At 57.5% G+C, this 24014-nt stretch overlaps 1 protein-coding gene across 1 annotated transcript in view; it reads right to left on the bottom strand.

The window, feature by feature from the left end:
- Positions 1-212: 212 nt before the first annotated feature.
- Positions 213-24014, bottom strand: part of LOC144735122 (uncharacterized) — a 35493-nt gene continuing 11691 nt past the window's right edge. Inside the window, exons 4-8 of the mRNA XM_078617538.1 lie at positions 22818-23257; positions 17528-17646; positions 9267-10963; positions 2642-2728; positions 213-1099 (exon numbers count right to left, since the gene is read on the bottom strand). Coding sequence (XP_078473664.1) covers positions 2648-2728; positions 9267-10963; positions 17528-17646; positions 22818-23257 — 2337 coding nt within the window. The 3' untranslated portion in view covers positions 213-1099; positions 2642-2647. The remainder of the gene's footprint in view (positions 1100-2641; positions 2729-9266; positions 10964-17527; positions 17647-22817; positions 23258-24014) is intronic.

The raw sequence follows: 24014 nt of genomic DNA, 5'->3' as shown, positions 1-24014 counted from the left end.
CTTCCCGGCATTGGAAATTATCAAAGGCCGCCACCCACCCACCCTACCCCCCCCTCCACCTCACCCCCCCTCCACCCTACTCCCCCCCACTCACCCTATCCCCCACCCTACCCTCCACCCCCCCCCAGCAGTCCCCCCCCACCACCAATGACCCCCACAAACCCCCCCCCCTCCCCGCTAATCGATAAAATAATAAAAATCAGGCATTCAGGTTCATCACATATTTTTTGTTGTGTCACAGAACAATTACAAGCTCAGCCTTCGGCGAAGCGAAATACTGCAACATGCTTGTGTCTGTCTGTCTGCGTGTCTGTCTGCGTGTCTGCTCGCTTGCTTATCTGTCCGCCTGCTTGTCTAAACCCCCCAAAAAAACCAACCCCTTCATCACGAATATCCCCACTCGTCCGTCCGCTCAACTGCTCCGCCTGTGTCTCGTCTGCCCATCCGTCCGCTCCTCTCATCTCTCTGCCCGTCCACCTGCTCGTCCCTCCGTCCGTCCGTCCGTCTGTCCGCGCGACGCTGCAACGTTCGCCCAACGGGTGCGCAACGTTTACGGCGCACAGCTGCGCGTGTGACACGACCGCCTGCGCGCGCCCGTGTCCGTCCGTCTGTTCATCTGTCTGTTCATCTCCCCGTTCGTCTGTCCGTCTGTTCATCTCCCCGTCCGTCTGTCCGTCTGCTTGTCTATCCGCGAGACCCGCGCGGTCTCGTCGGGCTCGCGTTCCGCATGCCGGGCCGGGCAACGGCGTGGGGGTCGAAGGTCGCGCGGCGCCATCGTCAAAAAGGCGCCCCCCCCCCCGTGCCAAATGGAAGAGTTCTGATTTTGTTTACTTCGGTGCAGAGTCTCTGGTGGCGAGTGACCCCAATTGGCCGTCACCCGCCACTTCCAGCCCCCCCATCCGCCACCCACCGCCCACCGCTCTCAGACCGGTGGTCGTGGCGTTTTCAATTCCTTCGTTTCATCTTCAAAGCAACGGCAGCTCGTGACGACGACGACGACAACAACAACAACAACATCTTCTCGCCCCCCTTCCGTGCGTCGGATCACCCCCCCCACCCTCCCTCCTCCTCCCCTGCCGTGCCGTCTCCCGTGACCTCTCTGTGAAGCGTCACGGAATGGGGACAAGAGACAGACGGGGGGGGGGGGGACAATGTGTGAGAGAACGGATCTGTCTCTACATGTCTGTCCATCGTGCTGTAGAGTATTGTTATTGGGTGAGTGTGGGATTGAGTGGAGTTTGTGATTGAGTGGAGTTTGTATAGTCTCCCCCTGCTTCTGCAGGGATGAGTGTGAGAGTGTGCGAGCGTGAGTGTGTGAGTGTGTGAGTGTGCAGAGTTTGTATAGTCTCCCCCTGCTTCTGCAGGGATGAGTGTGAGAGTGTGCGAGCGTGAGTGTGTGAGTGTGTGAGTGTGCAGAGTTTGTATATTCTGCCCCTGCTTCTGCAGGGATGAGTGTGAGAGTGTGCGAGCGTGAGTGTGTGAGTGTGTGAGTGTGCAGAGTTTGTAAATTCTCTCCCCGCTTCTGCATGGGTCTACGTCTGGGTTCCCCCGTTTCCCGCCCGTAGCTAAACACGCTCACTCACAACGTAGCCGGCGTTGGCCAAACATCCCCAATGCTGAAACATTTACCTTGCAAACCACTCAGCAGCAGCATCAGCAGCAGCAGCATCAGCAGCAGCATCATCATCACTGCCCACCTCTGTGAATCTACCGCCGGGCAGTGTCTGCGAAACTCAGCGGTGCCTTCCTCCGACAGCGCGAATGCCGCGCATACTACGTCATCATCACGACCGGACATCGGTGAAAAAGAGCTTCACGGCTCATCGGATTCCCCCCAGTATGAATAAATATAGAGTCTTAATTATGATGACGTCCCACGATTTGCTCAAGAGTGCTGAGAGGGCGAGGGGGGGGCTTTCAGTTGGGTTGCAAACCTAAAAATCGCCGCGTAAGAGCCGTGCTGCACTACTGGGCCGACGGTGATAATGATGCGGTGGTGACGATGTTAAGATGTCGTTATTTTCAGTAGCCTCGATAGTATGCAGATGAAGGAGGCGGGCAGCAGCAGCAGAAGTAGCAGCAGCTGCAGCAGGAGCTGCAGAAGCAGCGGCAGCAGCAGCAGAAGTAGCAGCAGTTGCAGTAGCAGCTGCAGAAGCAGTGTCAGCAGCGGCAGCAGCAGCAGGAGCAGCAGAAGTAGCAACAGCAGCAACAGCTGCAGTAGCTGCAGCAACAGCAGCAGCGGCAGCACAAGTAGCAACAGCAGCAACAGCTGCATCAGCTGCAGCTACAGCAGCAGCAGAAGTAGCACCAGTTGCAGCAGCTGTAGCAGCAACAGCTGCAGCAGCTGCAGCAACAGCATTAGCGGCGGCAGCAGCAGCGGCAGCAGAAGTAGCAGCAGCTGCAGAAGCAGCGGGCAGCAGAAGTAGCAACAGCAGCAACAGTAGCAGCAGCTGTAGCAGCAACAGTAGCAGCAGCTGCAGCAACAGCAGCAGCGGCGGCAGCAGCAGCGGCGGCAGCAGAAGTAGCAACAGTTGCAGCAGCAGCAACAGCAGCAACAGCTGCAGCAGCTGCAGCAACAGCAGCAACAGCATTAGCGGCGGCAGCGGCGGCAGCGGCAGCAGCAGCAGTGGCAGCAGCTCACCGCTCTTCAGCTGAAGACGTGAGCGAAGAGAACAGAGAGGCCGATGAAGAGTAGCACCAGCATGGACGTCAGGACGGCCTTCTGCTCCTGAAGTGCAAGGGAGACACGCGGAGGCAGAGACAAGGGGACGGACACGCGGGGACACGCAGAGGCACAGACACGCGGAGGCGGACAGAGACAGAGACACGGAGGCAGACAGAGACAGAGAGACACGGAGGCAGACAGAGACACAGAGACACACGATGTTGCACGGAGACAGATGCGCAGAGGCACAGACACGCGGAGGCGGAGAGAGACACAGACACACGGAGGCAGAGAGAGACACACGATGTTGCACGGAGACAGACACGCAGAGACACATGTTGACACAGAGACGTGGAGATACAGACACATGTTGACACAGACACGCGGAGACACACGGAGGCAGACAGAGACACAGACACACGGAAGCGGACAGAGACACAGAGACACACGGAGACACGGAGACACACGGAGACACAGAGAGACACACGGACACATGGGGGAGACACACACAGACGCGCGAAGCCACGGAGACACAGAACACACACGGAGACACACGGAGACACAGAGAGACGCACGGACACATGGGGGAGACACACACAGACGGGCATTAATGCTGCACAACACAACTTGCAATCACACCGCACCCATGACGCAGCGTCTCGGAGCGCGGCGTCCACAGCACTAGGGGACCTCCTGCTGGAAGCTGACCCTATGCGGCACGAGCAGAACGGGGGCGCTGCGGTTGCGAGATGTTAACTACCTCGCTCGGTATACGGGAGGTCGTGGGTTCGATCCCGACCCTGACGCCTGCTGCTGTATATTTGGCATCTGCGTGTCTCTCTCTCCCCGTGGTTGTTTTCCGGCGTCCTTCGTTTTGCTCCCCCTCTGCATTTAGAGTCAACATCGCGTGTTGGAGAGTATTCGGGCCGCTGGGAATTTCCACGCCATGGTAAGCCACCTCGGTGGAGCTGCAAATTGCCCTTAGCCAGGTCGCATCTGAAAAATAAGCGAGTAACGCGAAATCCAAATATACAGCAGCAGGCGTCAGGGTCGGGATCGAACCCACGACCTCCTGCACACCAGGCGAGGTAGTTAACATCTCCTAGCCACCGTGATGATGATGATGAGAGAGAGACACGCAAACTCCAAATATACAGCAGCAGGCGTCAGGGTCTGGATCGAACCCACGAACCTCCCGCATACCAGGCGAGGGAGTTAACATCTCCTAGTTACCGTGATGATGATGATGATGAGAGAGAGACACGCCAACTCCAAATGTACATCAGGCGTCAAGGTCGGGATCGAACCCACGACCTCCTGCACACCAGGCGAGGGAGTTAACATCTCCTCGCCACCGTGATGATATATGATGATGAGAGAGAGACACGCAAACTCCAAATATACAGCAGCAGGTGTCAGGGTCGGGATCGAACCCACGACCTCCTGTACACCAGGCGAGGTAGTTAACCGCGGCGCCCTATTGTCCACCCCCAGACCCCACCCAACGTCATTTCAAGCGCCACGCTGGGGAGGTCGCATCCAACCGACGACCTCCGGATTGCGAGTCCAGCAGCGTGCCAACTGCTCGCAGGACTGTGGGGCCAGCAGAAGCAGCAGCGGCAGCAGCGGCGGCCCCTTCGATACGGCACCATGTGTTTGGTGGTCCGTGTGAAACTCGAGGAGCGCATGGGCATGGATTGAGGGAAGGGGTCGAGAATTTGCTGAAGCAACGCGACCGGGAGGGGAGACAGCTGGGGAGGCGGCGTTAATAAAAAAGAATGAAAAAAAAAACAACCCGGCGAGAAACGGCGGCAACAACACCGCCGCCGACTACGACGACGGCGACGATGGCGACGACGGGACACGCGGAATGTGCCCGTCGCGGATCGAACGTCTGGGAACGAACATCTCGGCAATATTACGGAGAGCGGGAGGGAGCGGGCCAAGGGAAGGGGAGGAGGGAAGCGACTCATGAACCAACTCGACAACCCACCCAGCCACTCGCGATTCACACACTCGCCCACCCACTCGATAACCCACCTACCCACTCGCCATTCACACACTCGCCCACCCACTCACTAACCCACCCACCCACTCACTATTCACACACTCGCCCACCCACTCGATAACCCACCTACCCACTCGCCATTCACACACTCGCCCACCCACTCACTAACCCACCCACCCACTCACTATTCACACACTCGCCCACGCACTTGATAACCCACCTACCCACCCGCTATTCACACACTCGCCCACCCACTCACTAACCCAACCACCTACTATTCACACACTCGCCCACCCACTCGCCATTCACACACTCGCCCACCCACTCACTAACCCACCCACCCGCTATTCACACACTCGCCCACCCACTCACTAATCCACCCACCTGCTATTCACACACTCGCCCACCCACTCACTAACCCACCCACCTACTATTCACACACTCGCCCACCCACTCACTAACCCACCCACCTACTATTCACACACTCGCCCACCCACTCGCTAACCCACCCACCTGCTATTCACACACTCGCCCACCCACTCACTAACCCACCCACCTACTATTCACACACTCGCCCACCCACTCACTAACCCACCCACCCACTCGCGACTCACACACGCGCCCACCCACTCGCTAACCCACCCACACACTCACTATTCACACACTCGCTATTCACTCACTAACCCACCCACCTGCTATTCACACACTCGCCCACCCACTCGCTAACCCACCCACCCACTCGCAATTCACACACGCGCCCACCCACTCGCTAACCCACCCACACACTCACTATTCACCCACTCGCTATTCACACACTCACCCACCCACTCGCTATTCACACACTCGCCCACCCACTCACTAACCCACCCACCCACTCGCTATTCACACACTCGCCCACCCACTCGCCCACCCACCCACTCGCTATTCACACACTCGCCCACCCACTCGTTCGCACAACCACCTCTTCACTCGCCTGAACAGACTGTTGGGGCAAGTGCTGTTAGTGAGCACCTATGAAGGCCGGCACGGCACACACGAGGGGGTGTGGGTGGACACCACCACGCCCGGCCGCCTTTGTCTCCCCAGTGGCGACGTTTACACTCCGCACCAGATACTCGGCCTAAGGGAGGCCCAGGACCGGTTCAGATAATTGCTATCACTGGTGTTGGCCGCGAGCGGGAATCGAACTCGGGTCGCCAGGTACGTAGCGCAGTGCGCCAACCACTACACTCACCTACTCACTCACCCTTTCATGCAACTACCAAACTGCGTAGTCACCCACTAAGCAAATTACTCACCTCACTAAGCTGCCGACTCACACCTACCTCTTCACTTACGAACCCACTCACTCCCCCGCCGACTCATCCACTCACACACACACACCTACTCACTCATCTACTCACACACTTAAATAGTTACTCACCCACCCACCCACCTATTCACTAACCCACTCATTTACTCACCCATCCATTCACCTACCGATTCTACTCAGTCGCCCACTCACCCACAGATTCACTGGCGATGAGATAGTAAAACCGGACCTTGGAGGCATACAGGAGGTCGTGGGTTTGATCCGACCCTGGCGCCTGCTGCTGTATATTTGCAGTTTGCACGTCTCTTTCACCCCGTGGTAGCATTTAGAGTAACTGAGTTCTATAAATTTCCACGTGATGTTGATAAGCCGCTTCTCGTTGGGCTATCATTTGCGGCCGGGTCTCTTCTGAAAAAGAGCTCTGTAGCTCAGTGGGCCTTCCCCGGTTAAAATAAGAATAGTTTTTTTTTAGTTCATACTGCGGGGCGATTGAACCGTAAACACTGTGCACCGCCTGACTTGCAGTGGACGTGAAAGATCTGAAAAGCAGTCGGGCTACGAGCTCGTGTGCCGGGCGTCACGGTCCGGATTTGAAAAAAAACACATTTCACCGCAAAATGACCGAATTTGGCAACAACAAAAACCACATCAGCACCGGCATCCCCCCCCCACCACCCCCCTCACTGAGGACGTTTGGCAACGACGGCAACATCGCAACCCCCCCCCCCCCCTCTTGCTCTGCAACCACCGCCGACTGTGCCCGTCCGCGAAGAAGCGCAACGGCGCCGCGGCTCGTGACGACCTTTTTTGCGTTGTGGGAATTTCCGGCGATGGCCTTTGACCTCTCGTCGACCTCCTGACCCTGCGTATTTTTCTGGTGGCGACGGCCTTTGACCTCTCGTCGACCTCCTGACCCTGCGTATTTTTCCGCTGGCGACGGCCTTTGACCTCTCGTCGACCTCCTGACCCTGCGTATTTTTCCGCTGGCGATGGCCTTTGACCTCTCGTCGACCTCTTGACCCTGCGTATTTTTCCGCTGGCCACGGCCTTGACCTTTCGTCGACCTCCTGACCCTGCGGATTTTTTCGTTGGCCATGGCCTTAAACTCTCATCGATCTCCCGGTGACCTCCTGACCTTGAGTGTTTTCCACTCTTTAAGTCGTTTTTTCCCCCTTCTCGCCACCTATCTACTCTCTCTCGTTATCTCTCTCCGTCTCTTGCTATCTCTCTCTCTCTCCGCCCCCCCCCCCTACACATCTCTCACTCTCCGCCCCCCCCCCCACACATCTCTCTCTCGCTCACTCGCTCCTCCCCCCTCGCCCGCCGCCACCGCAAGCGGCAGTTCTCCCACATTCGCAAGGATCCATAAATAAGCGGAAATTTGACCTCCACATTTAAAGTGGCGCTCCGAGATCTTGTGCACGCGTAAGCACTCGCGACCAAAATAAAACGACTGCCGAGAGAAGTGGACGAGCGTGAGCGAGCGTGTGTGAGCGTGTGTGTAAATAGGTGCTCGCTAACTGCACTTACCCCAAGGGGCTGTCAAGGCTATATGGGGGGGATCTTTGTCTTTGTGTACATGGTTTGTGGGGAACGGCGGCGCAGTGGTTAGCGCTCTCCGCTACGAACTCGGCGGCCCGAGTTCGATTCCCGCTCACGGCCACCAACACCGGTGGCGATTATCTGAACAGGTTCTGGGCTTCCCCTGGGTCGACTCAGCCTCAAATGAGTACCTTGTGCGCTGTGTAAACGTCGCCACTGGGGAGACAAAGGCGGCCGGGCGTGGTGTCGTCCACTCACGACCCTCGTGTGTGCCGTGCCGGCCTTCATCGGTGCTGCTCGCTAACCGCACTTGCCCCAAAAGTCTGTTGAGGCTATACGGGGGATCTTTGTGTATGTCAGGCAGTCAGTCTTCTTTATTTAACCAGGAGATGACGCCACCCCGTGGAGGGACACGCAGCAACATGGCCTCTTTTGCAAGGGCGACCCGGGTTACACGGTTGTGGGCGTGTGCGTGCGTGAGTACACGCGTGTGCGTGTGTGAGTACACGCGTGTGCGTGTGCATGTGGCGCAGTGTGCGTACAAACAGCACTGGGGAGACAAAGGCGGCCGGGCGTGGTTGCTGGCCACCCTTACCCCCTGGTGTGCTGTGCCGGCCTTCACAGGTGCTCGCTAATTGCACTTGCCCCAACAGTCTGTTAAGGCTATACGGGGGGGGGGGGGGGGGGGGAATATTTGTCTTAGTTTTTTTGGTAGTGGCGGCGGTGTTGGTAGCAGGCGGTGCCCCTCGTTCCAACTGCCGCGCCGGGCGATCGAATCGAGCGTGGCGAGTCCCCCATGCGGCAAAGCTCGCGGTGCCACGGACCGTTGGGGATTCGCGGCACCGTCGCGGTATGGCCGGGGTGCCCGTTTACCGACCGGCGCACACCGGTGCCAGACGAAAAGCGCCGAGTCGGCGGCGGCGGCGCGACCGCCGACACGTAAAACCCTGCTGGCTTCAGCGATAATTTTTTTTTTTTACAAACATTAACATTAATATCCTCCCCTCTCGCTCTCTCCACCTCTCTCCACATCTTTAGCGGTGGTCGGATCGGCGGCAGGTCACGCCGTGGGCGTTGCGTCACGACCCGCCCCGTGAACCCCCCCCCCCACCGCCACCACCCCCCCCCCCACCCAAACCTCCTTCGCCACGATCGCAAGTCGATGGACACACGCGCGCCCGGCCGCAAACGGGCAGCACTGTTGTCGAAGTCGTCACGGGTGCGTCTCTTGAATCGAGAAAGGCTGTTGTCGTAAGCGCTTGGCAAGAGAGAGTTTAGGTGATTGGGGGGGGGGGGGGCTGATGTAATTTTTTGGGACACTGAACTTTGACCTTTTGTCGTCGTCATCCCTCTCTCAAAATGAGCTCAAGCCTCCCGCGAGTCGCACGCCACTTTCTGCTGTGGCCGCCCCCACTCTGAACGCCTCTCCCCTCTCATCTATAGAACTGTGTCTAAATCAGCTCCAGGCTCCCGTACATCACGTGGCGTCTGTTGTGGCCACCCCCAACTCCGAACCCCTCTCCCCGCCTGCTGTGAAAACACACGCCGCTCCTCCGCGCAGCAGCAGCAGCAGCAGCGTGGAGGCTCTGACACAGAAGCATCCTCCCTCTCTCTCTCCTTGCTCTGTGCTCCCGTTTCTCCGTTACTTTTCCACGACCACCACAGCCAACGCCACCACCACCGCCGCCACCGCCACCACCACCGCCACCAACGCCGCCACCACCACCACCACCACTCACCGGTGTCCTGTCTCGCACGCGGATGACCTCCTCGATGACCTCCACTTTCGGTTTCGCCGCCTTGGACATAGACGGCCTCTTCCTCCGCCGGGGCCCCTCCTTGCCCTCCTCCCGCTCCGTCTCCTCCTCCTCCTCCTCCTCCTCCTCGGCGGCGGCGGCGAGGCCACGCGGCGACGCCCCGCGGGGCCTCGCCGCCGGCGACTCCGGCCGCGGTTTCGATTCCCGCGATCGTGCCGGCGGCGACTCCGGCTCCGGGTCTTGCCGAGCGGGCGGCCGGGGCGACGCCTCGGGGGACTCCTCGGCTCCGCGCCGCGGAGGCCCCGAATGGGCCGGACGTGCCGGTTCCGGGAACGTGAACCGGAACTGCGGCTCGTCGTCAAACTCCCGCTCCGATGCGATGCCCCCCGCCGCGTCCCCTCCGTCGCCACTCGTCTGCCCCCGGCGCTCCCTTCTCAGTCGCCCGGCGTCCTGCTTCTCCTCCTCTCCTTCCTCCTCCTCCGCCTCTTCCAGGACTTCCCAATCCTCCTCCTCCTCCGCCTCCTCCTCCTCCGCCTCTGCCCCATGCTCTCCTGACGCCACGCGCTTCTTTCCTCTGGGCACTCGTCCGTCGTCAAAACCGGCTTCAGTGTCACGCTCCTCCTCCAGCTCCTCCTGCAGCTCTTTCTTCTTCTTCTTCTTGTCCCTCGTTTGAACCTCCGCTGCCACCGTCGCGTCCTCCGTCTGCCGCAGCAGCAGCAGCTCCACCTCCTCGTCCTCCTCGTCCCTCTCCTCCTCCTCCTTCGGCACGTCGCCGCGATCGAAGAACGCCTTCTCGGCCGGCGACAGCGTCGGCGTCGCGGGCACGAAGTCGAAGGCGCCGTCGCTGATGATGGACACGCGCGTGTTCACCGGGTAGTCGTGGTAGTACGAGATGTAGTCCGCCGACTCGTGCTGCTGCTGCTCCTGCTGCTGATACTGCCGCTGCGGCTGCTCGCCACATTCCTCCTCCTCGTCCTCCTCCTCCGCTGCTGGATAGTTCCCGTCCCTCTCGGTCCTCCGCGCCGCGGCCGCCCCGGTGGCCGCCGCCGCCGCCGCCCCCCCCGCCACCGGCTCCAGCGGCCGCATCTGCAGCTCGTAGCTGCTCGAGTGGCGGCTCCCGCTTGCCGGGTTAGGGGTCGCGACCCCCGCCGCCGTAGAGGTCACGCCGCCGTCGCCCGGCGGCGGCGGCGGCGGCGTGACCTCTACGCCGATGTCACCGCCGGCGCGCCGCTTCCGCTCGTCCGCCGGCGCCTCCGCGGCGCCGCGGCGGTCCGCCCGATCGGCGCCGACTCCCGTCTCCCCGTTGTTCCTCGCCGCTCCACGGCCGCGTTGGCCGTCGCCCGCGGCGCCCAACGCCGCAGCCGCCACAGCCGGCAGCGGCGCGGCCGCGGCGCCGCAGTGCCGCAGCTCGGGGCTGGACTGCGTGACGAACGGCGCCGGGTTCCCCCCGCGGAGCTGCAGCCCGCCGCCGCCGCCGCCGCCGGCGGGGCCGGGGCTGGGCGGAGGGCTGGAGGAGCGCGGGGTGGAGCGGGCCGTGCCGCCACCGCCACCGCCACCACCACCGTCGCCGCCGTGGTAGAGCTCGGGGCTGTAGCGGTCGATGGGCTCGTCGGAGCCGCGGTACTTGTGCTCCTCGCCTGCGGCCTCGCGCGCCGACTTCTGCCGCTGGTACTCGAGGCCTGGGGGGTGGGGTGACGGGGAGACGGGGGTTGTTGTTGTTGTTGTTGTTCCGCTTGTTTACCCACGCGAGCCTCGCCGAGTCTAGAGGGTTGTTGGTCTTTGACAGGAGGATGCTGCCAGGGTTTTCGCAGGAGAGGGCGATGCTACCGCTGGGTGTGTGCGCGAGTGACATCCCAATCGAGCACTTTGTTCTCGCTGTGAGTCTACGGGTCTCAAGGTGTAGAGTCCATGGGTCTGTACGTATAGAGTGTACGGGTCTCAATGTGTAGAGTCCATGGGTCTGTACGTATAGAGTGTACGGGTCTCAATGTGTAGAGTCCATGGGTCTGTACGCATAGAGTCTACGGGTCTCAATGTGTAGAGTCCATGGGTCTGTACATATAGAGTCTACGGGTCTCAATGTGTATAGTCCATGGGTCTGTACGTATAGAGTCTACGGGTCTCAATGTGTAGAGTCCATGGGTCTGTACGTATAGAGTCTACGGGTCTCAATGTGTAGAGTCCATGGGTCTGTACGTATAGAGTCTACGGGTCTCAATGTGTAGAGTCCATGGGTCTGTACGCATAGAGTCTACGGGTCTCAATGTGTAGAGTCCATGGGTCTGTACGTATAGAGTCTATTGGTATCTATGTGTAGAGTCCATGGGTCTGCATGCATAGAACCTATGGGTCTCCATGTATAGAGTCTATGGGTATCTACGTATAGAGTATACGGGTATCTATGTACTTCTAGATCCAGATTGAAAACACATTTCTTGACAACTGCGATTCAGCACGGTTGGCTACGTTACGGTGCGTACGAAGTTCAACGCACACGCGTGCACACCGCCACGCACACGCGTGCACACCGCCACGCACATGCGCGCGTTGAGTTTGGAGCCGCGCCGATCCTTCGCCCATCTCTGCGGAACAGGTGCCGCTCGGTGTTCAATCACCGGGGAGGAGGTGGAACACTCGGCCTCTCTCCGATATGGGCCGCGGGTATTAATAGAACGGCACGCATTCCCGCGGCACGCTCTCCCCCCAACGCCAAACGTAGCCGCCACCGCAGCCGCCACCACCGCCACCACCGCCACCACCGAGTAACCGGGAGGGGCCAGGCTGTGGCGTTCCAGTCAGCCGTGATGCGTGGATGTCACGGCACGCGTGTGTGTGTGTCAGTGTGTGTGTGTGTCAGTGTGTGTGTGTGTGTCAGTGTGTGTGTGTGTGTCAGTGTGTGTGTGTGTGTCAGTGTGTGTGTGTGTCAGTGTGTGTGTGTGTCAGTGTGTGTGTGTGTGTCAGTGTGTGTGTGTGTGTGTCAGTGTGTGTGTGTGTGTCAGTGTGTGTGTGTGTGTCAGTGTGTGTGTGTGTCAGTGTGTGTGTGTGGGCGATGTGGGGAGCGGGAGTGGTAGCGGTTAGCACGCGGCGCTACGAACCGGGCGACCCGGGTTCGATTCCCGCTCACGACAACCAACACCGGTGACGATTATCTGAACCGGTCCTGGGCCTCCCCTAGGTCGACTCGGCTTCAAATGAGTACCTGGTGCGGTGTGTAAAATTACATTACCACTAGGGAGACAAAGGCGGTCGGGTGTGGTGCTGATCACCCACCCCGTAGAGTGCCGTGCCGGCCTTCAGAGGTGCTGCTCGCTAACAGCACTTGCCCCAAAAGTATGTGAAGGCTACACGGTGAATCTTTGTCTTTGTGATGTGAAAATGTCATGTTGTGCGTGTGAAGTGAAGAGTGCGATGGCGATGTGTTTGATGTGTGGATATCATCGTGTGTGTGGTGGGTGGATTGTGGCAGTGTGTGCGGTGTGTGGTGCGCGTTGTGTGTAGTGCATGGTGTGTTTGGTGCATGGTGTGTGTGGTGTGTGTGGTGTAGATTGTGATGGTATGTGTGGTGTAGATTGTGATGGTATGTGGGTGGTGCATGGTGTGTGTGGTGTAGATTGTGACGGTGCGTGTGGTGCGTGTGGTGCGTGTGGAGTGTGTGGTGCGTGTGGTGCGTGTGGAGCGTGTGGTGTATGTGGTGTATGTGGTATGTGTGGTGTATGTGGTGTGTGTGGTGCGTGTGGTGCGTGTGGTGTATGTGGTGTATGTGGTATGTGTGGTGTGTATGGTGTGTGTGGTGTATGTGGTGTAGATTGTGATGGTATGTGTGGTGTGTGTGGTGTGTGTGGTGTGTGTGGTATGTGTGGGGGATGTGGTGTGTGTAGTGTGTGTGGTATGTGTAGTGTATGTGGTGTGTGTGGTGTAGATTGTGACGGTATGTGTGGTGTGTGTGGTGTATGTGGTGTGTGTGGTATGTGTGGGGAATGTGGTGTATGTGGTGTGTGTGGTGTGTATGGTATGTGTGGTGTATGTGGTGCGTGTGGTGTATGTGGTGTGTGTAGTGTATGTGGTGTGTGTGGTGTAGATTGTGATGGTATGTGTGGTATGTGTGGTGTGTGTTGTGTATGTGATGTATGTGGTGTATGTGGTGTGTGTGGTATGTGGGTGACGTTTCGATTCAAGGTTTTGACGGGCGGCTCCGAGCCAACACCGCCGGGATCCTGGCTCCCAACCCGAGCTCTTCAGCGCCGGGGCTTGAACCGGATTCTCAAACGTGGCGAGTTCAGAATCGGAATGAACAAATCTCTCACTGGGCAGCACAAAATCCGATGAGCTGTGAAGCTTTTTTTCACAGGCGTCCAGTCGGAGTTGACGCTCTTAATCCGGCGCTCTGATGACTGCACGGGGAAGAAAACAAGACCTCACTCCTTAATTCTAGATTTGAAGCTTTCGTGACTGCAAGGATTCATACTCGTAGGTTTTTTGGGTAAAGTCACGTAGGTAAAACATTAAAATTAATCAAAGTAAAATAAAATAAAAATTCACGACGTTTCGGAGGCAACACAAGCTTCCGTCTTCAGGTGGAACCGTCACAGCCACGACAGCTGTATCAAGTAAATGAAATTCCCACCCTCAACCAGTATATATACAAGGACGGCTTTCTTGGAATTTCTCTCACTTGATACAGCTGTCGTGGCTGTGACGGTTCCACCTGAAGACGGAAGCTTGTGTTGCCTCCGAGACGTCGTGAATTTTTATTTTATTTTACTTTGATTAATTTTAATGTTTTACCTACGTGACTTTACCGAAAAAACCTAAGAGTAAGACCTCACTCCGCTAAATTTGACTTTGCGCCCTAATTCGGCAAAAAAACATTCCAGAAAGTTTAGCGAGCAAATAAATAATTAAGTTCAGCTTTCGCCGCGGCGCGACGGACGTGCCTCACGCCGCGTGGGAAAGTGCCTCGCGTGCCCCCGAACCACGCCCCCACCCCCGCCCCGCCTTGAAGATATCTCAGATGTTAAATTTCGATTTAAAGCTTTCGTGACTGCAGGGATTCATCTTCTTGGTTCTTTCGGTAAAGTCACGTAGAAGGGAAATAATAAAATAATAAAAATAAAACATAATCAAATAATTCTCACGACGTTTCGGCCACAACGCAAGCAGCCGTCCTCAGGTGAAAACCAGGTCTATCGAGGCGACAGCGTCTGACGCTGTCGCCTCGACAGACCTGGTTTTCATCTGCTTGGGTTGTGGCCGAAACGTCGTGAGAATAATTTTATTATGTTTTATTTTTATTATTTTATTACTTCCCTTCTACGTGACTTTACCGAAAGAACCAAGAAGATGAATCTCAGATGTTGTTCTGTGAAATCCACTTCCGTGGGCCGTTCGTTCTCTATGACGCGGGGGGGGGGAGGGGGGGGGGGATGCACCGTCCCCCTGGGAGCGTTCCGCACGGAGGACTTCGCTCATCGCGTGCTGAGCGCGCGAAAACGACAGCGCAGAATCGTCATCATCGGCAGCATCATCGTCAGCGGCCAAGGTCTATCCACAGCTGGATGAAGGCCTTCCCTCCCCCAGCGCGTGGCGATCCGCGTCGCTGCATCTCCCCGGGCTCACGGCTCCGTCCTTTGGCTGCCGTTCCAGCACCGAGTCTCATCCGCTGGTCAACATCAGTTCTCAGTCACGACGCGTCCGTTTACCCAAGCCACCGTGGGTAACACGGTGGCTAGGAGATGTTAACTACCTCGCCTGGTGTACAGGAGGTTGTGGGTTCGATCCCAACGCTGACGCCTGCTGCTGTATATTTGGAGTTTGTGTGTCTCTCTCTCTCATCATCATCACGGTGGCTAGGGGATGTTCACTACCTCGCCTGGTGTGCAGGAGGTCGTGGGTTTGATCCCAACTCTGACGACGCCTGTGTATATGGAGTCTGCGTGTCTCTCTCTCGTCATCATCACGGTGGGTAGGAGATGTTAACTACCTCTCCTGGTGTGCAGGAGGTCGTGGGTTCGATCCCAACGCTGACGCCTGCTGCTGTATATTTGGAGTTTGCGTGTCTTTCTGTCTCTCCCCGTGGTCGCGTGGATTTTTCTCCGGGACCTCCGGTTTTTCCCTCCACATTTAGAGTCAACGACGTGCGTTTAGAGCAGGGGTCGGCAACCAAAATAACAAGAGCCATTTCTTTCCAATTCGGTACAAAATTCAGTATTTCAAGAGCCGCAATGCATCTGAGTACATACTGTACATACGTACATATCGTCAAGAAGCAGCCCGCAAAGAGCCGCATGCGGCTCCGGAGCCGTAGGTTGCCGACCCCTGGTTTAGAATATTCGGCTGCTGTAAATGTCCGCGTGATGATGGGCTATCGTTTGTGGCCAGGTCGCATACCTCGGTGGGGCCTTATCTGGTCAAGTAAAAATAGCGGTAAAGAATCGTGTGTCTGGGCGTGGTACTGGCCACGCTTACAGCACTTGCCCCAACAGTCTGTTAAGGCTAGATGGGGGATCTTTATCTTTGTTGTTTGTCTAGCATCGTCATTGGCGCACCGGTCAGAGCATTTGTCCACTGCCGATACATTTCCATAAGACGATGATGACGACGATGACGGAGGTGAGTCGCCAATTCGCCGAGCCATCGTTTGCGATCGCCTCTGGGATTAAAGAGCGGGGAGGGGGGGGCCTTGCCTGGTAAAATAAAAAATAAAAGTTAAAATATTCTATGGTTCTTTCGGTAAAGTCACGTAGAGAGAAAAAACTAAAAACAATAAAATAATAAAAAAATTCAAATAAAGCGGTCGTCATCGTTCCTGATGACGGACCGCTTGTGTTGCGATCGAAACGTCGTGATATTTTTTTTTACTTTATTGTTATAATTTTTTCTATCTACGTGACTTTACTGAAAGAACCACAGAATATGAATTCCTGCAGTCACGAAAGTTTTAAGTAAAAAAATAAAAGTTTTTTTTTTTAAAGCAACTCGGCTCACCTCTCGACGGCCGATAGGACATCACCGGCGGCCGCTCTCTCCACGCTCCGTCGCGACACTTTTCATACCCCCCCCAAACCCTCGCCCCCCCCCCCCCCACTCCATTATCGACTTATTTATTCCCGTTAGCGATTACGTAACGCGCCACCGCACCACCGGCCCCCACCGCCGACGATTACGACCTCGGAGATATTGGATGATGGGAGACGCGACGCGGAATTAATGTTCGTAATCCTCGCTAAGGCAGCATTAACAAGCGGGGCACACGCGTGTGCGTGCGTGTGTGCGTGCGTGTGTGTGCGTGCGTGCGTGTGTGCGTGCGTGTGTGGGTGCGTGCGTGCGGGTGTGCGTGTGTGCGCGTGTGGGTGCGTGTGTGCGTGCATGTGTGCGTGCGTGTGTGTGTGCGTGCGCGTCTATCGACTTTCGTGGGCGCTGCTGTTCGCTAACAGCACTTGCCCCAACGGTTTGTTAAGGCTAAGCGGGGGATCTTTGTCTTTGTGTCTCGGCCAACACCAGTGACGATTATCCGAACCGGTCCCCTAAACTAGGTCGACTCGGCCTTAAACGAACGAGTACCTGGGTGCACTGGGGGGGCGGGCAGGGGCGGTGTTGGTGGTGTTGGTGTTGTTGGTGGTGTTGGTGGGGGGTGGCGGCGGTTTTGGTGGTGTTGGTGGCGGTGGTGTTGGTGGCGTTGGTGGTGTTGGTGGTGTTGGTGGCGATGTTGGCGGTGTTGGTGGTGGTGGCGGCGGTTTTGGTGGTGTTGGTGGTGTTGGTGGTGTTGGTGGTGGTGTTGGTGGTGTTGGTGGTGTTGGTGGCGATGTTGGCGGTGTTGGTGGTGGCGGTTTTGGTGGTGTTGGTGGCGGTGGTGGCGGTGGTGTTGGTGGCGTTGGTGTTGGTGGTGTTAGTGGCGGTGTGTTGGTGGTGGCGGATTTGGTGGTGTTGGTGGTGTTAGTGGCGGTGATGGCGGTGTTGGTGGTGTTGGTGGCAGTGGTGGTGGTGTTGGTGGTATTGGTGGTGTTGGTGCCAGTGTTGGTGGTATTGGTGGTGTTGGTGCCAGTGTTGGTGGTATTGGTGGTGTTGGTGGCGGTGGTGGCGGTGGTGGCGGCGGTGGTGGTGGCGTTGGCCGCACCGCGCCCCTCGTGCGCCCGTTCCCCGGACCCTCGTGGGCGCCGCTCGCTCGCAGCAGCACTTGCCCCAACGGTCTGTTAGAGGCTACGGTGTGGAGGGGGGGGGGGACCTTTGTCTTTGTCACCGCGCACCGGGCTGGTGGAAGGACGGCGAGAGCTCCTTGGCGATGCCGCGTGCTGTCCGCCCCTCCTCCTGCGCCACCTCGCCCGCCGTGTCGGCGGCTTCCGCCTTGCTCCGCGCGTGCCCGGCCCTGCACACGCCACCAACGCCCCACCGCCACGTGACCCACACGCGACCGGCACGCGACCGACACGTGACGGACACGCGACCGACACGCGACCAACACGTGACCGACATGCGACCGACACGCGACCGACACGCGACCGACACGTGACGAACATGCGACCGACATGCGACCGACACGCGACCGACACGCGACGAACACGTGACCGACATGCGACCGACACGCGACCGACACGCGACCAACACGCGACCGACACGCAATGAACACGTGGAGCGCGTTAGGGGTGAGCGCTCGTCCCGGAGCGACACACGCAGAGCCGCGTCGGGCCGGGAGTCGAACTCGGCTCACCAGGTTCGCGTCGTGGTGTGCTAACCACTGCGCCACCACTCCACCCCCATTGCTATCTGGTTAATGCGGCTGTAACTTCGTGATCACGCTGAGATCGGTGTCAACGGCTACGGTGAATTCATCGCTTAACACCGCCACTCCACCACACACACTACACCACACACACTACTCACACCCACACTACACCATACACACTACTCATACTACACCACACACACTACACCACTACACACACCCACACAACACCACTACACCACACACACTCACACTCACACTACACCACTACACCACACACACTACTCACACTCACACTACACCCTTACACCACACACACTACTCACACTCACACTACACCCTTACACCACACACACGACTCACACCCACACTACACACACGACTCACACTACACCACCACACCACACACACTACTCACACTACACCACTACACCACACACACTACTCACACTACACCACACTACACCACTACACCACACACACTACTCACACACCACCACCACCCCCCGCACACTACACACACTACACCACACACACTACTCACACTCACACTACTCACACCCACACTACACCACCACCCCCCACACACTACTCACACTCACACTACACCACTACACCACACACACTACACCACTACACCACGCACACTACACCACTACACCACTCACACTACTCACACCCACACTACACCACACACACTACTCACACCCACACTACACCACCACCACACCCCCCACACACTCCAATGTGAGTTGAGGACACGTGGGGGGAACGGGGTGGGGGTTGGGGCTGGCTCAGCTGTGGCCGCTGTCCCAGCCACCCCCAGCCGGGATTCCGGGATTCCGAGCCCGGCCAACACTCGGTGCGCTCTGCTCGGGGTCCCCCGCCGTGTCGCAGCACCACAGCCGGCGGTGGGCAGCCGGTGGGCAGGTGCCCAGGGGCAGCCCCGAGGGAGGCGGGGGGTGGGGGGCGGGGGCGGGGGGTGGGGGCCAATGGGGACAATTCTCCCACGGGCACCGCCCCAAAAATGAGCACAACGGATGCAGTGTGTTTGTCGCAAGTTCATAAGCGGGTGGGTTGGGTGGGGTGGGGTGGGTGTGTGGGTTTGGGTGCGTGGGTGGATGTGGGCGGGTTGGGTGGGGTGGGTTGGGGGGGGCTGGGTTGGGGGGGGTGGGTTAGGGTGGGTTTGAGTGCGTGAGTTTGGGTGGGTGGGTTTGGGTGGGTGGGTTTGGGTGCGTGGGTGGATGTGGGTGGCTTGGGTGAGGTGGGTTTGGGTGGGTGGGTTAGGGTGGGTGGGGTGGGTTTGGTGTTTGGGTTTGGGTGCGTGAGTTTGGTTGCGTGGGTTTGGGCGGGTGGAGATGGATGTATAAACTCATGAATAGAGGGACAGATAGATGCATTAACAGATGGACGGCCAGACGGAGGGTCATGTGGATGGATAGATGGTTGTGTGGACAGAGACAGCGGGATAAAGAAATTAACCGATGGACGGACGGACGGACACGCGGACTAATAGACGAACGGGTGAATGTACCGATAAATCAGACGGACAGGCTGGAAGGGAAATTAAGAGATGGACGGACAAAGGGAGGGAGGGCAGGAGGGTTGGGAGGGAGGGCCAAGCATGATGGCACGGACGAACCGACCGGGGAAACGCCGCCAACAAAACTCTGCACGGAGTGGGGGCCATGGACACGGAATTCCCCGACGATGCCTTCCACCCCAACCCCCCACGGGGGGGGGGGGCTGGGGGGGATGGGGGCTGGGGGGGGGGGCTGGGGGGGATGGGGGCTGGTGGGGGATGGGGGCTGGGGGGGATGGGAGCTGGTGGGGGGGGGGGGGGAGTTCCTCTGTCCCCAGCGATTATTTGTGGACCCTGAAACGCACGCTGGGAGGATCAACACCTTCCCCGGCAGCCCACACTCCTGCTGGGCCGAGAGGAGACACCGGGGGAAACGCGACAGGCACACCGACCAGACCAGATTTACAATGATAATGGTGGTGGTGTTGGTGGTATTAACAATGATGGCGATGATCATGGTGGTGGTGTTGGTGGTATTAACAATGATGGCGATGATCGTGGTGGTGGTGTTGGTGGTATTAACAATGATGGCGATGATCATGGTGGTGGTGTTGGTGGTATTAACAATGATGGCGATGATCGTGGTGGTGGTGTTGGTGGTATTAACAATGATGGCGGTGATCATGGTGGTGGTGTTGGTGGTATTAACAATGATGGCGGTGATCATGGTGGTGGTGTTGGTGGTATTAACAATGATGGCGATGATCATGGTGGTGGTGTTGGTGGTATTAACAATGATGGCGATGATCATGGTGGTGGTGTTGGTGGTATTAACAATGATGGCGATGATCATGGTGGTGGTGTTGGTGGTATTAACAATGATGGCGATGATCATGGTGGTGGTGTTGGTGGTAATAACAATGATGGCGATGATCATGGTGGTGGTGTTGGTGGTATTAACAATGATGGCGATGATCATGGTGGTGGTGTTGGTGGTATTAACAATGATGGCGATGATCATGGTGGTGGTGTTGGTGGTATTAACAATGATGGCGATGATCGTGGTGGTGGTGTTGGTGGTATTAACAATGATGGCGATGATCGTGGTGGTGGTGTTGGTGGTATTAACAATGATGGCGATGATCATGGTGGTGGTGTTGGTGGTATTAACAATGATGGCGGTGATCATGGTGGTGGTGTTGGTGGTAATAACAATGATGGCGATGATCATGGTGGTGGTGTTGGTGGTATTAACAATGATGGCGATGATCATGGTGGTGGTGTTGGTGGTATTAACAATGATGGCGATGATCATGGTGGTGGTGTTGGTGGTAATAACAATGATGGCGATGATCATGGTGGTGGTGTTGGTGGTATTAACAATGATGGCGATGATCATGGTGGTGGTGTTGGTGGTAATAACAATGATGGCGATGATCATGGTGGTGGTGTTGGTGGTATTAACAATGATGGCGATGATCATGGTGGTGGTGTTGGTGGTATTAACAATGATGGCGATGATCATGGTGGTGGTGTTGGTGGTATTAACAATGATGGCGATGATCATGGTGGTGGTGTTGGTGGTATTAACAATGATGGCGGTGATCATGGTGGTGGTGTTGGTGGTATTAACAATGATGGCGATGATCATGGTGGTGGTGTTGGTGGTATTAACAATGATGGCGATGATCATGGTGGTGGTGTTGGTGGTATTAACAATGATGGCGATGATCGTGGTGGTGGTGTTGGTGGTATTAACAATGATGGCGATGATCATGGTGGTGGTGTTGGTGGTATTAACAATGATGGCGATGATCATGGTGGTGGTGTTGGTGGTATTAACAATGATGGCGGTGATCATGGTGGTGGTGTTGGTGGTATTAACAATGATGGCGATGATCATGGTGGTGGTGTTGGTGGTAATAACAATGATGGCGATGATCATGGTGGTGGTGTTGGTGGTATTAACAATGATGGCGATGATCATGGTGGTGGTGTTGGTGGTATTAACAATGATGGCGATGATCGTGGTGGTGGTGTTGGTGGTATTAACAATGATGGCGATGATCGTGGTGGTGGTGTTGGTGGTATTAACAATGATGGCGATGATCATGGTGGTGGTGTTGGTGGTATTAACAATGATGGCGGTGATCATGGTGGTGGTGTTGGTGGTATTAACAATGATGGCGATGATCATGGTGGTGGTGTTGGTGGTATTAACAATGATGGCGATGATCATGGTGGTGGTGTTGGTGGTAATAACAATGATGGCGATGATCATGGTGGTGGTGTTGGTGGTATTAACAATGATGGCGATGATCATGGTGGTGGTGTTGGTGGTATTAACAATGATGGCGATGATCATGGTGGTGGTGTTGGTGGTATTAACAATGATGGCGATGATCATGGTGGTGGTGTTGGTGGTATTAACAATGATGGCGATGATCATGGTGGTGGTGTTGGTGGTAATAACAATGATGGCGATGATCATGGTGGTGGTGTTGGTGGTATTAACAATGATGGCGATGATCGTGGTGGTGGTGTTGGTGGTATTAACAATGATGGCGATGATCATGGTGGTGGTGTTGGTGGTATTAACAATGATGGCGGTGATCATGGTGGTGGTTTTGAAGGTATTAACAATGATGGCGGTGATCAAAATCATCACCAGCATCACCGCTATCACTGCCACCACCGTCACCATAATAATCACTGATTTCGAGGTGGCGACGATGCTTCAGGAAAGATGCCGATTATGACGATTCAGGAATGACGACGACGACGCTGACAATTGAGGAATCATGACGGTCGTAACGACGACGACGATTCAGAGGTGACGATTATCATCCCCATCGTCGTCGTCATCATCGTCATAATTAAACAATTTTTATTTTACCAGGTAAGGCCCACTGAGCTATGTAGCTCTTTTTGAGAAGCACATTGGCCGCAAATGATAGCCCAACGAAGTGGCTTACCACGTGGAAATGTATAGCTCTAAACGCGTGACGTTGATTATTATAAATGTGGAGTGGACACAAATCCACGCGACAACGGGGAGAGAGAGAGACACGCAAACTTCCAAATATACAGCAGCAGGCGTCAGGGTTGGAATGGAACCCGCGACCTCCTGCGTACCAGTCGAGGTAGTTAACATCTCATCAACACCAAGCGAAGCACAACAACAACAACGATGACGACGACGCCCGCAACCGCCCCACCGCAACCGCCACCCCCCACCCACCACACGCCCCCAGCACCCCCACGGCCCCCCCCCCCCCCCGCCCACCGTCACCTGGACGCGGCGATGTCGGCCTTCTGGCGCGCGATGGCGGCGGCCCGGTTGGCGCCCTCGACGGCTCGCTCCACCTTGCCGCGCACCTTGCCGGCGCGCAGCGGGATGAGCGCCCGCCGGCGGGCCCCGGCGCCGGTGGGCAGGGCGCCGCGCTTGTACTTGCCCTCCTCGGCGCGCCCGTCGGCCGCGGTGGTGCGCCCGTAGCCGTGGCGCTCGTCGTCCAGCCACTCGCCCTCGTAGCGCAGCCCGTCGGAGCGCTCGGCCACGCCGAAGCCGCAGCGGCGGTCGCCGCGCCACTCCCCCGCGTAGCTCTCCGTGGCCGACGCGTCGTCCAGGCGCGCCGCCTCCTCCTCGTCCGCCGCCGCCGACGAGCTGCCGGCGGCGGTCGGCGCGGTCGTGCCGGCGACGGGCGAGTCACGGCCGACGTCGCCGAAGCTCATCTGTGGCGGAGAGGGGGCGTGTGTGTGGAGGGAGGGGTTGGTGGAGAGAGCGTGGAGAGTGGTGTGGTGTGCGTGGAGAGAGCGTGGAGAGTGGTGTGGTGTGCGTGGAGAGAGCGTGGAGAGTGGTGTGGTGAGCGTGGAGAGAGCGTGGAGAGTGGTGTGGTGAGCGTGGAGAGAGCGTGGAGAGTGGTGTGGTGAGCGTGGAGAGAGCGTGGAGAGTGGTGTGGTGTGCGTGGAGAGAGCGTGGAGAGTGGTGTGGTGAGCGTGGAGAGAGCGTGGAGAGTGGTGTGGTGAGCGTGGAGAGAGCGTGGAGAGTGGTGTGGTGAGCGTGGAGAGAGCGTGGAGAGTGGTGTGGTGAGCGTGGAGAGAGCGTGGAGAGTGGTGTGGTGAGCGTGGAGAGAGCGTGCAGAGTGGTGTGGTGTGCGTGGAGAGAGCGTGGAGAGTGGTGTGGTGAGCGTGGAGAGAGCGTGGAGAGTGGTGTGGTGAGCGTGGGGAGTGGTGTGGTACGCGTGGAGAGTGGTGTGGTGTGCGTGGAGAGAGCGTGAGTTGGCTCGTTGGACGACAACGGTGAACACGGCTACAGGGCAACGACAAGCCGCTCCGTTGAGCCGTCGTGCAGCTCAGCGGGCCTTTACCTAAGTAAAATAATTAGTCGCTGAATTTACGAGCGCCCGGCGCGCAACCCCAACGAGCGACAACGTTTCAGCCCCCCCCCCTCCCTCCCCCCAAGCTCAACCCCACCGCCCCACCGCGGGGG

The sequence above is a fragment of the Lampetra planeri genome, chromosome 54, assembly GCF_965212315.1.
Source record: "Lampetra planeri chromosome 54, kcLamPlan1.2.h2, whole genome shotgun sequence".
NCBI lineage: Eukaryota > Metazoa > Chordata > Hyperoartia > Petromyzontiformes > Petromyzontidae > Lampetra > Lampetra planeri.
The sequence above is the reverse complement of the archived record's forward strand: the minus strand, read 5'-3'. Positions and strand labels throughout refer to the sequence as shown.